Genomic DNA, 15,929 nt, shown 5'->3' on the forward strand with positions numbered 1-15,929 from the left:
CCACACTCAGGATGGCTTGTAGCTGATCTCAGAGCAGCAAAAGCAGAGTCATTGCCTCTCGCTAAATTCCCATCAGGCTTCCTTTGAAGGCTGAAGGTTTGTCCACAAAAGTCTTTGTTAACAGATGGACACATCAGTGAAATGGAGACACACTACAGTTTCCAGTGGGATCCAAGCCAAGCACGTCTTCCAGCAACTATAGTCCATTGCAGCCACAAGATGGCAGCGATATAAAGGATACAAACAGGCAAGAAGTTTTATGGCACATTTCACTTCTGCACGTTTTAATTTTTGTCTATTTTTAGGTGTCTTGCTTGTCCTGATGGAGCATCACCGGGCTACAGTCCCGTCTAAACACTCAGTTTATCACCTTTGTCTAGACTTGTACCTGTATGAAGTTTCTGATGGGGGATAATGCTAATATGCTCATCGCAGACATGCAGCTCTGGTAGCAGGTGGCTGTGAGTACAGGCTGTTTAAACCTACTGTTTACAAGGGGCAAAAACAGCTTTTGGTCAAACTGCTGGCTTGCACCAAGGCCCAGCAAGTTAAATACAAATTGTGTTTGGACTGTGAATCATGCAAAACAACTTGAGTAGAGTGCAAGAATAAAAAATATTGAGTTGGAAATGAGCAGAATAGGTTCCCTTTGGAGAGATTTGTGAACTCGGGAGGTACTGGTTAAACTGGGATTCTTGTTGCTAAAGAGTTGATCGATAGATTCAGACAGATGCTAAAAAAAATACAGAAACTGGTTCCAAAATATAAACTGTGCTGTGATTTCTGATCAAAGCAGTTATGTAACATCAAACAGTGCTGTCTGCTTTAACCCAGAAATGAAATGATCCTGCATGTGCCTGAATCAAAGGTACCTGACTTCAACTACATTTGTCATTTATCTGTTCTTCCTATCTCGACAAATATATCTAAAATCATTCATTTTATGTGTTGTTAGAGCATCTAAACTATTCCCACACATAGTTATTCATGTGTTCAGTTATGTCAAAGATGTTTTTGTTTCATTGTTTCATTTCTTTCACTCTTTATTTATTCATTAGTTGTTACCACAGCAACAACCACTCTTCCTGGGGTCCACACTGGAAAACAGTACAAAATGTTCAAATATCATCCTGCAGTAAATTACAGAGACACATATGCCAGGAAACAAACTGCAAGCAATTCAAAACAGATAAAGTCTACAGTGTATGTGACAGATGCATAAAAATACCTAATACCATATCATCAGTCCTCGCAGACGTCAGAGCAAAAAGTTTTTATTTTGCTTTTAAGAACTTTTCATTTTAACCTTAAAACAGTGACAGTTTGTTCCAGTTTGACTCTGTCCTGTACATCCGTTTTCTTTAGAGCCGGTTTTAGGTGAGTATAATGTGAAATGTTCCATAACAGTATGTCTCGTGTCACGACGGGGCGATCAGCACACACAAACACACGGCTGTTTTGTTGCTTTTTTTATGGTTGTGTAACGCATCGGCAATAGTCAAGTGTTTTTCTGTACCAGCAGCTACCTTAAGTGCTTCGATTGCTCAGTCGGAGCAGTAATGCACAACCTACCTACCAGTCCATTTACCCTTTGCTCACAACTTTTGAGGTGAAATGCTTTCCTTTATTTACTCAGTGCACAAATGGACCTTAGACAACATGAAGCATGGATGCAGTGAGCGTGGTAGCAGTTTGACTGCTGCTGCCATGTTTCTTAAAGCCAGAAGAATGAGTGCTATGTCATCAGCAAACACTGTTGAACCTGGTTAACAAACCGCATTCATGAACTACTTTGTGCATACATATAGGCTAATTAGTTCAAAGTTACAGGCAAATAAAATACTGGCATGTCAACTGAAGCACAAGCTGCAGTAGGTTAGGGTGCTGGGGTTCTTCTTCACTCACTTGGTGCTTATGCACCTCTCTGCATTTAATCATTAGTTATTATTAATCTCTGGCTCTCTTCCACACCGTGTCTTTGTCTTGTCTCCTTCCCCTCACCCCCAACCAGTTGCAGTAGATGGCCCCGCCTCTCCCTGAGCCCAGTTCTGCTGGAGGTTTCTTCCTGTTAAGAGGGAGTTTTTCCTTCCCACAAACACCAAGTGCCTGTTCGAGGTTTGTCTGATTATTGGAGTTTACGCTGCATTATTGTAGTTTCCTTGTGAAAGCACTGATAGCACGAACATGGCAGAGAGTCTGTGCTCCTGTTATGAAGGAGGAATCTGCAAAGATTTTTGCCAGTTTTTTGCTCCCTTTTGGAGCGAGCCCCTTGTGGCATCTAAGGGAACTGCAGTTTGTGGCCCTTCAACTTTGGTTTCGCTATCAGCCTCTTGGAATTGATGTTTTCAATCAAATAACAGAAAACTAAATTCAGTTATGACATTATTGATCATTTAGTTTATCCTCCAGTGCTCTCCGGCAGCACTGTGCCTACTAAAGCGTATTAGCTGTGACTACACATAAGCAGGTCTTTTCACATGTTTCTTCCACAAATGGCTTCCACCTTCACCCTCGTCACTCTGGCACGCTTTGTTCCTGACTAATCTGGCTTTGAGTAGTTGAAGTTTTCACGGTATGCTCCGATAAAAACACTGCTGTAGCTATAGAGAGCTTGTTGTCGTGCTTTCCAGACCCAGGTTCTAGTGTCTTGAACTGGATCAAGTAACACAGTTTCATTATATCAGGATAAAAACCTCGAGATCTCAATTTCAAGAGTCCAAACAAGCTAACATAGATGAGCCCAGTGAATTTGAGTAATTACACGTAAAAGACTCCTGCACACTCCTGATGAAGGTTTGCCTATTGAATGTCTACAGGCTGAAATGTTGTGTTTCTGATATATTAAGACAGAGGTAAAAGGGCAGCGTACAGGGCTCATGTCCTCCTGCCTATGCGCACTTCCTCCCACGCTTCGTCTGAAAGAAGCCGAAGGAGTGCGTGAGCCGTTAAAGTCGAGAATAATTACTACACTGGTCCTTCACATGCACTCAGAGGGAGGTGATGAGAGGAATAATTTTATAAACTGCTGCCAGCGTGCCGAGTGTGAATCCGCAAGAAGTTCAAGTCTCCTGAAAAGTGTGTATTTTCTACACAACTATGAAAATTTACCAACAACACTTTTCAAGAGGATTTGATGCCATCTTAGACATGATGAATAATCTAGTCTAGCTGAAAATTGGCTTCATATGCTTTCATCCTTTTTTGGACTCAGACTTCAGCTCCGCCCACTGACATTTATCTGAAAGACTTCATCTTCTTCTCTGCTTCCACATCAGCTCTGCAGCATGTACCGACTCCATCTATCGCTCCGCTATCTCCACCATCGCCTCTTTTAAACTCTTCTTTAACAATCTGTCTGTGTATGAGATCCTCGCCTCCCCTGCGGCTTTGCCTACGCTGCATCTTCATTATTAGACGGAGCTTCACTGTGTTCCTCCTCTCCTCACCACAAGCCTATTAGGGATTTCCCATTTTATTTATTGATTAATACATCATCAAGTGGAGCTCCGGCAGCAGCCAAGGGACAATAGTGAGGTTCCCCTGCTTTCTGCAGCCTTCATCCCAGCTGCCCACTTAAGATTCTGGACTTGTCTTGCCTGTTAGACAATGATCGCTATTATTCTTTTCTTTCTAGGCAGCGCTTCTAAGAGAGGGTGGCTGCGTTCTCGCCGTGGCTTATGTGAGAATTAAAGGGGAAAAGACAAATATATATATATATATAGATATCAGAATGAGAAATGTAGAAATTACCAGGCTTACAAATGTGAATTTGGAGTGCGGATGTATTTGGAGCTTAACCTTCTTCATGGGCATATAAAAGGATTTTTAACCTCTTTTAATAATAAAAGCACCTTGCATTTTCTTATCAAAGGCGCAGTACTGTGAAGCTCCTGGATGTAACATCAAAGCATGAAGTATTCCCCCAACCTACAAAATCAGTCTCACCACAAACAAGCAGGCAAAGAGAATGGGATCAGTGTGGCTGCGAGAAGAGGGAGGACGAGGGGCGAAAAGAAAGTGGAGCTTTGTAGGAGAAGCTTTGTGAGGCTTTTTCCTCCCTCGCTGTCAGGCCACAGAACATTAAAGTGGAGGAGAGGAATTTGCATTCTGTAAATCGCTCGCTCTTGAACTCACATGGTGAGTCTTGCGCGCGCACGCTCCCCTCTCGGTCTCGAGTCGCTGAAACTTGGGCAGCTGTGATGTTTCAATCCAAAATAAAAGGGAAAAGAATATGAATGCACATGAGTAACTACAACAAACAGGCTCATAAAGTGAAGTGTGCAGAAGCTACACCCACCAAAAGGCAGTGCCAAAAATATTATTAGCTTCACAGAGAGAGAACAAAATATGGAAAATTTGCACTACACCAGTGCTTATCGTGACCTCCCTTTGCCTCTGAAACTGGAGTGCTTCTCCCAGAAACACTCGCCACGGTTGTAAAGTGGATTTCAACTTTCTCTGTGTCTTCTGTCTCTGTCTCCTAACACAGTCTGATGTGAGATGATGTTGAGATGAGCGTGGACCGTATGTCTGTCATGGGAAGTTCATTATGACCCTGAACATATGTATGGGCTTGTTATCTTGCTGCAAAATTAATTTTCAATTCATTCCTGATGTTACAACTATCACAAATATGTCTGAGTAAAATGGAACAGCAGCACAAGCAGCACGTTCTGACCTGCTGTCACACTCAGTGTCACACTGCAGCGCAGTGCGCACGCCTGTAGCACTGCTGTGCAACATGAGACAGAGTTCAATCTGAAGGAGATGCAATGAGACAGCAGGCAAAAGGGCCGCTAAGGGTCGCAGAATGTGTTACTGCTGCAAATGAATCTGTGGTGAAGAGTTCTGCAGATGGGACAATTTGCCTCACAGCCAAGAGTGCTGGAAATCAGGGGGTCAAGGGGCTGTTTGCCCCTCCACTTTTTGGCTCTGTCTTTTTAGCTTAGCTTGTGTCAGTTTGAGCTTTTTTTACGATTTTGCTTCAAAATCTTTCCACATTTTTAGAACTCTGTCAGTGAGTGTGACTCACCAATTAGCAGCAGTGACTCAGGCTGTAATTGATTGGATTTTGAAACTTCAACTAATAGCAAGTTTATTTTTGGCCCACCGACATCTGACATGACACTGGAGACTCCAGTAGAAAAATGTCAATTTGCAAAATGGAGTTAATTTGAACCAAATAAAGAAAGAAAAGAACCGTGCACAATTATGGTTTTGTCCAGCGCCTTGTTCTGACATCCTGTGTGAGTCACATGACCTGGCCTCAAGCTAAGCATTTCACCATCACCATCCTGGTGTTATGGAACTGGACACGAGTGCAGATCCGACTGAGAAACCAAGGGACGCTGAACACTTTTAGTTTAACTACTTGTGAGTTATAAAGTTTAACAACTTTTAACTGTTTTACTTTCCATTTTTATTCTAATGAGGACTGTAATTTAAAAAAAATCCATAATGTTTTACTGAATAAGACCTGAAACTAATAAATGAGACCAAGAACTCATCAGGTCATCAAAGCTGAGGTCATAGATTAAGGTCGCCATCTTTGGATAGATTTCTATGTCCTCCTGAGGCCTTCCCTGTTTTTCATTAGAACGAATGGCTTTCTCCTGACCATACAGGCTTATTAGTTTTAGACCTACAAGCTATCTTTTATATATCTATTCTATTCAGTCAAGATCCACTGAGGCTGCTGGTCGGCTCAGTCCTGTCTGTCTCAGGTTTTCTCCAAGTACTCGGGCGTCTTCCTTTAGTGTAAAGTACACTGGTGGTGACCCACCTATAGCTTGGTGTCAGCTGGGCTGTATTCCAGTGTCCTAGCAATCAGATAAGAAAGCAGTTTGGGTGGATGCATGGATGTAGTTCTGTGTAATAATACAATAATTCATTCGGTACTTTGGAAAAGGGATTATTGTGCTCTAGGGTGGAGTGCTGGGTGTTTTTCACATTTTTCTGACACTTACTTTACCTTCTAATTGTAGATAAAGTACATAATAACAGAAAAATTATAATAAGCACTTAATTAATTAGACTAATTAAATAAATGGATCAAATATCTGCAGTTACCTTAGGCTAGAACAGAAGTGTGTTAGTGTGTAAGAAATCTGAGAAACCTCTTCTGGCTTCCTGTGCAGATATCCAGACCAACACTTCCTGCTCCGTGTATTGTTCATTGTTTACGAAACTTGATCTTTTTTTTTAAGCGTAACTAAAAGTTAAATTGTTACCAGATGAAAGCTGATACGTTAGAGTTCCGAGTCCTCTGTTCGAGTCCTCACATGAACAGTTTGACAGAGGTTGATCTCTGGGTGGTCTACAAATGGAAAAAGTTCCAGTGCATGGCATTTTGTTCCCTGCCTGCAGATTCTATAAATGCATATAAATATACTTACTAAGTTGATTCTTATTCTAATGACTGGTGGAAAAGTGAAAGTGTGCAGACTGCAGACACAGAAAATCCCAACTCGCTCCATGTATTTGCTCATAAAACACAACAGGGGCAGAACTCTAGATGTAGACAAGGAGGGGTCGTCATGACAACACAACACTCTCAGGCAAGCCCCGCCTCTTTAAACTTCATACCCACATGTGTCTCTGTTTCTAAATCTGGAAGGCAAGAAGGCAGGGCTGCAGCTCACAGACAGAGGGCTGGAGTAACAGGACTCTCCACAGCAGAGCAGCAGCTGCAAAAAAAAAAGTAAAAGAAAGAAAAGAGGGAGACAGCTGGGTCACGGGAGTCCACCACGCGTTCAGGAAGCGGCTCACAGCTCGGGGACTCGGCCAAAAGAGGCGGGCATTGGTTTGTTATTGGAAAAGCTGACAAGTGAGCAAGGCAGCAGGGAGGGGACAGAAAGAAAGAGGGGTGGCTGTCTGACTTGGTCAGTGAAGGCCTCATGCAGCTTCTTAGCAGCAGCTCCATTCCATTTTTATCTGCTTGACACACCTCGACTTGAAGCAGAGCTCAACAGGAGCCCAGGAGGAAAGAGTTGGACTAAAGAGAGGAATAACAAACAAGAAGGGGGGGAAGGAAGCATGGTAAGTTTGCTTTCACTGCCTTGTTGGGTCTGCTCATTGACTGTGGTTGTCGGTGTGGCTTTGGTGGGTGGGGAGGTGGACTGAGCTTTGATTGCTGCAAGCTGCCTGCTTTAAAAAAAGAGAGCAAATTAAAGTTGCAGTTAGTCCCTTTTACTTTGCTTCTTTCTCCTGGGGGGAGATGGAAGAAAACTGCTTTTTTTTTTCTTCCACTTGGTGCTCACTGGCCTGGGAAAAAAAGCAAAACATTATAACTGCTTTATAAATGCAGAGCCCCTGAGACTGACACGATTTAATTCAGTTATTTGTTGTGAACAGAAAAGTTGGAAGAAACTTTTTTTCCCCCTATTTCTAGATGAAATTGAAAGAAAAGTTGTTTCCAAGACTGTAAATCTCACCTCTGGTCTATAATCTTTGGGTATAGAGAAGCAGAGGAGGAGGAGGCGGGTGAGTGGGTGGGCTGATCTGCCCCCCTCCACCTCTCTGTATCAGTGTCAGCAACACATTTGGTTTCAATTACTTTGGACCTCTGGGGAACAAGATGCTATAAATAAGTAAGAAGAAGGTGGATGTGGACAGACTGCAGGCTACTGTGTGTCTCTGAGGAGGAGGAGGCACATGCTTCAACACGGACTCCGGTTCAGCTCTGGTTGGGACGGATGAGTGTGTGGATTCAGTTGTGGTGACGGGGGCGTGTGTGTTGGTGGGGGAATGAGGGGAGTGAGGGTCTTGTTCGTCACATAGCTCAGTGGGCAAAAGTCATGTCTGTTTTTAAATCATTACAGGCACTCAGATGGAGCTTTGGTTCTTCTGAGCCCAGCTTCACACGCACTACTGTTGGGAAGTTAAAATGCTGACTTTAGAGCTTCAAATGAAACAGTGTTGAAACACATTAACCTCAAATTAGGACCATTTTAACTTGACTTCTGACAGCAAACTTTTAGACACTTTCATTTAGGCAGAGTGGATTTTTCTTGCTAGTAAGTGAGGAAAGTGTTCATTCATTCGCTGAAGCTCAGAACTTGTCTTGAACTTGTCTTGTGTCTTCACACACATATGAGCTTGACTGATAACACACTCTTAATCCATAGGGTTTAACATCGTGTCGGCTCACCCTGTGCAGCTATAGAATCTTTAACTGTTCTGGGATGTTTGGAGAAAAATGTTTGGAGAAGCAATATGCATGTCTAAGTGCTTGATTGGAAGTGATTGGAACACCTGAATTCAATGATTTGGATGAATGTTCCACCATCTTCCACCTCACCGTGACACAAAGTCTGTGTAGTGTCTGTTCAGTGCGTTTACAACGAGCGAGCATGTGGCCTCCTTCTGCACGCTCTCTGTTACTGAGACCAAACAGAGTGTTTCCAGTAGTGAGATTGTGCTGCGTGCTACACGTGAAAGAGAATCACTTTGGACAGCGTCCAGGCTCGAATCGTTCAACATTGACCAGATTTCAAGTGTTGAAAACAGCCACTGAAAGTAATTTAGAATTTTACCACTTTGCTGAGAGCATGCTGGTTCAGGTGTGTGTGTGTGTGTGTGTGTGTGTGTGTGTGTGTGTGTGTGTGTGTGTGTGTGTGTGTGTGTGTGTGTGTGTGTGTGTGTGTGTGTGTGACTGTGAGGATTTTCAGGGCGTACCTGTTGCTTTTTTGTGATTTATGTCAAAATGATTATCCGAAGGTTGCCGAGCGTGGCACATTCATTTAAGAGGCAGCCCTGCTGTGACTCAATGGCTGTAGCATTGTTGTGTTTCATTTCTGTTGCAGCTGAGATTTTTAGTGTTTACTGACCAAGGTTCTGGCCTTGACCAGGAGACCCGAGGGTCTTCTATTTGTGGAGCCTGAGGATGTTTGTTTTGGGCTCGTGGTTGTAAAGCTGTTGCTTTGGGGATGTTGGGGATGGTGTTGACTTCCATGCAGCATAAAGTTCTGTCCCTGCACTCAGTTATTGCCCAAAATATGGTTGGATACAGTACATTGCTTCTGCCCTGCTGTACGTGAACATACCTGCTCTGCTGAATGCTGTTAGACTTAAAGAAAGATATTTTTACAATTACACTTATGAGAAGCCGGTAATATTGAGACAGAAAAATGATGACTTTTCAATATTTAAATTTGCTGTATCAGGATATGTAAAGTTCTCATCCCAATGTTTGTGCTGAGAGTGAGATTTTCTACAGACTTCTGCATGCACGGTGAAACATAAGTCCGGCAACACAAGTTTACACTTATTGAAATGTGGTTTGCACTGGCTGCTCCAGTGTCACCTAGCCAGAGTAGGAAGGAAGGTTGTGCGACTCGACGAATAAAAAACAACAGGCGGGGCTTCCTGGAGGCCGACTGACACAAATAGGAAATCCAGAGCACAAAGAGAGAACAGTTAGCACAGGAGCTGCCAAACTAAGCACGAGTCTGAACATTGTATATTTATACATTCACAGCTGTGCCATGAAACTCCCGGCTCACGCTTTTCATGCTGATTTTAATGCCAGAGGAGGTTTGGAGCTCTGCAGTTATTAAGTCAGCACAGAGTTGGAGACTGGTGCTCCTCGGCACTCAGCGACCCCTCTAATTTTAGGTGGTCTGCCACTTCACAGCTGAGGTGCTGTGTTTCCTAAATGCTTCCACTTAGCAATAACAACACTTACAGTTGATCACAGAATATCTAGAAGGGAAGAAATTCCACAGTCTTACTTGTTGCGATATTGCCTCCTGCAATATTACCACTCTCGGCCGACTTTTTCACAAATGCCTGTAAAGACAGACCGCTTTGCTGGGACTTGATTTTACATGCTAGTGGCAACGGCACTGAATAATTCACCTAAAGTCAAAGATTAAGAGGTGTGGCCTAATACTTTTGTCCATGGTGATTAGGTGATGCTTTCTAAGGTGTGCCACTCAGGGAACCTGCAGGAAACTGAGGGAAGCTACGTCTCAGGGATACACAAACCAATGTATTCACTTCCACACAGCAAGTCGGCCCATAGAGCCCTGTGTTAAAATATGGAAATAACAGTATTAACATGTTACAGCCTAAGTGGAAAAAACTCTTTAGGCCTCTGTGGAGAGATTCTTCCTTCAGCTGCACAGGAGTTGAATTTTATTTTGAATACTGGTAAGGGTTAAAGAAAGGGGGCGTGGCTTTCACTCACAGGTATCCTGACACAGCGAGCTGTAGCCAAGTGCTCTTTGCTAGCCTTTAGCTTTGGTAATTGGGGCCACTGAAATTGGCCTCTTACTATGTTTGTGGTATTTGTGCCTTTTGAAGCATTTTTAAGAGAATTATTTGAAACAATGTGGTTTGCTGTGCAGCACAGACCATGCAAGAAGTCTCTGCTTCTGTTCTGGTGCACTAATTAGTGTGTGTGCTAGTGTGTGTACGCATACACTTCATGCTTGATAATGTCTAACATCTACAGAAATATATTGATTTATATAAGAAAAGAACTGTTAATTTATCCATTACACTAATCAGTTTTGATGACTACGTGCTGCATCTAAAGGTCAAATCCAGCAGTTTAAAACTCAGAGGTGACAGTAAAACATTCCTTCTTGCTGCTGCGATGTTTGAATGGGAGGCAGTTCACGACTGCTTCTCAGTTGCTGCAGTTTATTAGAAACTTGGTATGATTTTTGAAAGTTGATATTACTGCCATAAAAGTGTTGTTGAAGCAGTTTTGTGATTTAACAACATCACTGACAGGAGAGTTTACCCGAGGATCGAAATATGATGTTTTTGTTTTCAGGCTTACGTGCAGCCAGCAGCTCTTTCCGTCTATTTTTGCCTTCCACTATTTATACATCGATTATGTTTGCACTCCACCAGGAAACTTCTGCATCCCACTGCGACTCTGACATGTAACACAGTCGACTGCTTCAGGACACATCGCAGCTGTCGATCCACACACAGATATATTAGGAACAGAGTCACGGCTCCAGATATCCCCACACTTCCCAACCCCCAGTCGACTCTCTGTCTCTTCATGTACTCGTTACTGTCTGCTCTCAGCTGTCTGCAGCTGCCTGTTGCCAAAGACAAGTACAACCACACTGCACTCATGCAGACACAGCATCATAATATCTGCACACAGTGTTTATGCTAACCTTTGAGAAGAATCCTTTAACCATTCACATTGTAATGTATGAAATTAATCTGTCACATATTCTGATTCTGACTTCGGGCCCCAGTCACACAGGTGTAAACGCCACATGGTACTGCCCGGTAATCACTGGAATTCCCCAACCGGTTTGGGAGTGGTTGGTGGAGGTTGCTAGCATAGATGGATGTAGCTACTGTGACATCACTCGCTGGCTTGTGAAGCTTTTTGAAGCCTCGAGATGAACATTTTCACTGTCGCTGGGTTGCAAATAAACAGATGTGACAAGGAGGGGCGGGGCTGACTGTGAAATCGCACGTCCATTAGCGAATGACTTTTATCCTCAATATTGAAACATGCGTTTTGGTAATTTTTTATTCTAATGACCCACAATGAGTGACTGAGAGCATAATCTCAGCAGGAATCTGTTTCCTATACGAGACTGGAAGTCTTTTTACAATCACAGCTATCGCCATCTGGTGGTCATCTGTACAGTTTCTGATTGTGGAAGTGCAGACTTATGGGACTTCCACAATCCTCATTTTTCCTACCAGGAAGCTACATCCATGCTTTTTACTATCTATGGTCGCTGGCAATCAACCAACAGTCACTAGGGTGTTAGGTTGGTTTCAGAAACAACTTGCGGTTGCTTTGGTCACTAGCAGATTGCTGCGGCTGCCTGCAGTTGACGCCCACTTGTCTGCAAACTTAATAAACAGTAAGGAAACTGTGAAGAGTGCAGCACACGCCGGAGATGGTGACCATTCTCCTTTTTCAAAGTAAAAGTTGCCGTTTTTTAAAATGTGTTGGCTTCAGTGGTTATGGACATTTTTATTTTGTTACTTTGTTTGCAAAAACACGTTTCCAAGTTTGACTGCTACTCAGCCAGGAGACAACTGTCTCCTCACTAAGTCCTCAGGCCTGTGGGTCAGGTCATTACATACCATCAGACCAGATTTCTTCCAACATCACCAAAAAAGTCATGAAATAAATGAGGTCAGCTTCCAAAAGTGATCTAGCTCACCATGTTTGTTTTTGCCAAAGGACTGGTGCTGTGGCATTATCATTTAGCTCGAGTAAAGACTCACAGATTTGTTAGCACGGCCGCAGACACTTGATAATATTTATACAAAAAGAAAAAAGGCAGGCCTTAGGCATGTCATTAATGCAGAATAAAATAAATGAATCAAAGTAACCGTGAGCCTTGTTTCAAAGATGCTAAAGTCCTTGGTTTAACAAAAACATGCAGCTAGCAGCTCCAGGCACGGTTGTAACTTTCATCCATGGCTGCTGTAATGCAGGTTTTTAACACCGCTTAATATTAGGCATCGTAATGGCTCCGTAACCCTGGCAGTGTTTCCACCCGCTGACTTACTAAAGTCAACATGGTCTTTCGGAGGAGCCACTGCGAGCTGTCAGCTGTTTGCTGTTAGCTTGTTTTCCAAGGTTTCAGCCTCCCCAACAGGCGCAGTTCTGCAGATACAATAAGACCCATGCTTCGAAAGACCAGCTTTGCTCTCAGCCTTGATCAGCATTTAGCATCAAACCACCAAGCTCTGCTGTAGAGCTTTCACTGCACTGAACAGGTGGGAGACCACTCAACTCAGCTATTATGAAGGTGCTGAACATTTCCCTCCAAATTCCCGTTGCCTTTGTAAAGCTTTAACTTCTGAACGTGCACTTTTGAGGGTGTAAGAGCGAACACTACCAAGTAAGATCGTGATCGTGGCTCAAGAGTTGGCAGTTTGTCGTGTAATCAGAAGGTTTCCAGTTCGATCCCCGGCTCAGACAGTCTCGGTAGTTGTGTCCTTGGGCAAGACACTTTACTCCTTCCGCCTACTGGTGATGGCGCGATATGGCAGCCTCGCTTCTGTCAGTCTGCCCCAGGGCAGCTGTGGCTACACCTGTAGCTGCCTCCACCAGTGTGTGAGAGTGAATGAATAGTGGAATTGTAAAGCGCTTTGAGGGTCTCGAAAAGCGCTTTAAAAATGCAATCCATTATTATCATTATTATTATTATTATTATTATGAAGAAGAAGGAGGAAAACAGATTTGAGTAAAGTTAAAGAAGACAGGACCACAGAAAGGAAAGAGAAGGAATCAGGCAAAGGCAGAGCAGGTAAACAGAGTTGTTAGCTTGGGGTTAAATTACACAATCACTGTGTGCACTTTTAGCATTTATATTCCAGCTAAACAAACACAATAAGAGCAACATGTTGCCTCCAATGAAAATGAGAGACTTTTATTTCTGTCTGTGTGTCTGCAGCTGCACAGAAACAGGGAAACTGTCACAAAACTGCAGCTTGTTGTCACATTGTCGCGATGCTGATTGGCATCTTGCTTACGCAGACATGAATTTACATCAGCTGTTTGGTGCATTCAGCTCCTCAGTCACTCTCAGAACAGCTTTAAAAAAACCAACTGGCACAAGATTTGCTAACACACGATTTCCTCACAAAGATAATCGTCTATACTTTTAATATATGCTGATATGATTTTATTTATTGCAACGCTGTAAGTAGCGACCTGTTGGTTAAGAGCGTAAGAGGATAAGAAAGATCTTCTTATGCCTTAAGTGTTGTAAGGACTGTGATTACGCAACTAATAAATGTAACGGGAAACACAAAAGTTTCAAGTTTAAGTTACATTTAATGTGTGCTAGCTAACAGCAGGTACTAAACTTAGTTTGATAATCAGCAATGTTTGCCCTTCACCCTCTTTATCCCCAAACATATACATTAGCACTGTTACACAGAGGTTCAAATCCTCTGTCTGGCTGGGACCTTTCTCTGTGGAGTTAGCATGTTCTCCCAACTGCTCTGACTTCCTCTCGCAGCCCAAAGGCCTGTTAGGATAACTGGTGCTTTAAATTGGGTGGTTGTATGTCTCCCTGTGTCACCCCTGAGACAGAGTGGGACATGTCTAGGGTGTAACCCACCTCTCACTGCAGGAAGCTGGGATAGACTCCAGCTTCTCCACAACAATAGTTTAAATAAGCAGAAGAGAACAGATGACTGTTATGCAAATAATACACGAGGTTGGCATTTAGCCCGATCTGATCCAGAGATCGCTAAAGAAATGAGGTGCCTGGGATAATAATTTAAGAAGTTTTTCAGCTGGTTGTATCATGCAGCAATAGACGTGCATGATACAGTCAGCTGAAAAACTCTTGAGTCATTCATTCATTAATTTTTTTTACTGTGACAGTTTCTTCCACACTACAGGAGATATATGCATTTGAATAATGCCCAGTGCTGCTGGAAACTGTTTAGCTGAGCTTTTTTGCAATATGGCTGCCCAGCAGAACATTATATTTACCATCTGGCAGTAAGCCTCGTGGTCTTTTTGCAACCATAAAACCACCTCAAGTCTGGAAAGTTGTGAAAAGCGATGCAGAGTAAAACATCCTTGCTCTTTGACACGAGACTGCAGAGTTGTTTCCTCCTGCTTCCGCTCTCTGCTCTACAGGCTGTCCAGAGACACGAGAACGCTTCTTCTCATTTAGCTCTCAGCAGGATAGGGACGGTAAAGGAAAGGATAAGTCTATTTCATCAATAACAAACTATTTTTTGCAGAGCCTTTGTTTTAAAAAATCATTCAGTTGAATTTTGCATTTTATTGTTGCCACAAATCTTCTCCCACTGGCTCGTATTACCACCGTGCTGGTTGGACATGATGGAGCAAACAACAAAGAAATTACAACATTAATCTAAAGACCAGCTTGTGTTCCCACGTCTGCAGTTTTAATTTATTGACTACTAACATTTATTCACAATAGTAATTTTTTCCTTTAGGTCTTTAGAAAAGTTGAATATGTTGTATTTTCTTCAAACTCACAACATCTATGATATGTTTAACCAAAGAGAGAGCAAACTTATGAAGCTGAGTGCACAAGATTTTTACTGAACCCACGGGAATCAGCTCCAGAAGATCTCAAACAATTAAGGACTTACTGGTCTGTAGTTAGTTTTTACTGTGGTCATTTATTTATTTACTAGATAACATTATGAGAACATCCTGAAAATATATTTAGGAATAAAACTGGTGTCATCTGTGCTGCATACTTACTCAAATGCTCTGGTGGTCGGCTCTGTCTGACTAAAGGAGACTCAGGGACGCGGTGGGTGAATGCAGGTATCCCATGGCCTAACAGTACACAGAAGCACATCATGACAGTGATTAACACTGAGAGTGTGAGATATTGAAACTATTAGTCTTGATGCCAGGGGCGGGGACCAAATCAAGTGCATCAAACAAAGGGCGGTATACTGGATTTATGTCCTTAAGGCCATCAGTACATCCGGTGCTAATGAACACTTTGACCCCTCATGTTGTTTATAGTCAGTACCTTGGTCCTACAGTAGGGTCACTGCTTTTATAATTGACTAGAGTTCACCTACCGATGGTGTTGTCGATCCATCGCTAACAGTGTCGCATTTTTAATACTCCAGTGTCTTTGATTCTGTTTTATGGTTATTGATGTTTTGTGTGTGTTTACATATCTCAGACTGTTTTAAAAAACACTTTTCTAACCAATCAGAGGGCTCAGCAGTTCCTGGGCGGAGCCTCAAAAGGTTAGATCAGTGCTGTACTCACCACTGCCCCTAGAGGCTGTGAGAAATAATGCATGCACTTACTGTGACACACCTGTGGAGCATGAAGCTGTAATTTCTGTGTTTTTTATCTTTTATCTTTACACCCAGAAGACGACTCAAGCCGATACACGTTCATGTATCTCTTTAACTCTATCAAATAAAGGCCATTTACTAGTTTTGAATGTTTTATGCTTTTATGG

At 42.7% G+C, this 15,929-nt stretch overlaps 1 protein-coding gene across 2 annotated transcripts in view; it reads left to right on the plus strand.

The window, feature by feature from the left end:
* Positions 1-15,929, plus strand: part of sgcd (sarcoglycan, delta (dystrophin-associated glycoprotein)) — a 449,906-nt gene that overhangs the window by 256,651 nt on the left and 177,326 nt on the right. Inside the window, exon 1 of one of the 2 annotated variants that reach the window (XM_026182768.2) lies at positions 6,600-7,038. The exons of the other annotated variant lie outside the window; for it this stretch is intronic. Within the exon in view, the coding sequence (XP_026038553.1) occupies positions 7,036-7,038 (3 nt within the window). The 5' untranslated portion in view covers positions 6,600-7,035. Of the gene's footprint in view, positions 1-6,599; positions 7,039-15,929 lie in introns of those variants that run through there. 2 annotated transcript variants of the gene reach the window in all.

The sequence above is a fragment of the Astatotilapia calliptera genome, chromosome 10 (genome assembly GCF_964374335.1).
Source record: "Astatotilapia calliptera chromosome 10, fAstCal68.1, whole genome shotgun sequence".
Lineage (NCBI taxonomy): Eukaryota > Metazoa > Chordata > Actinopteri > Cichliformes > Cichlidae > Astatotilapia > Astatotilapia calliptera.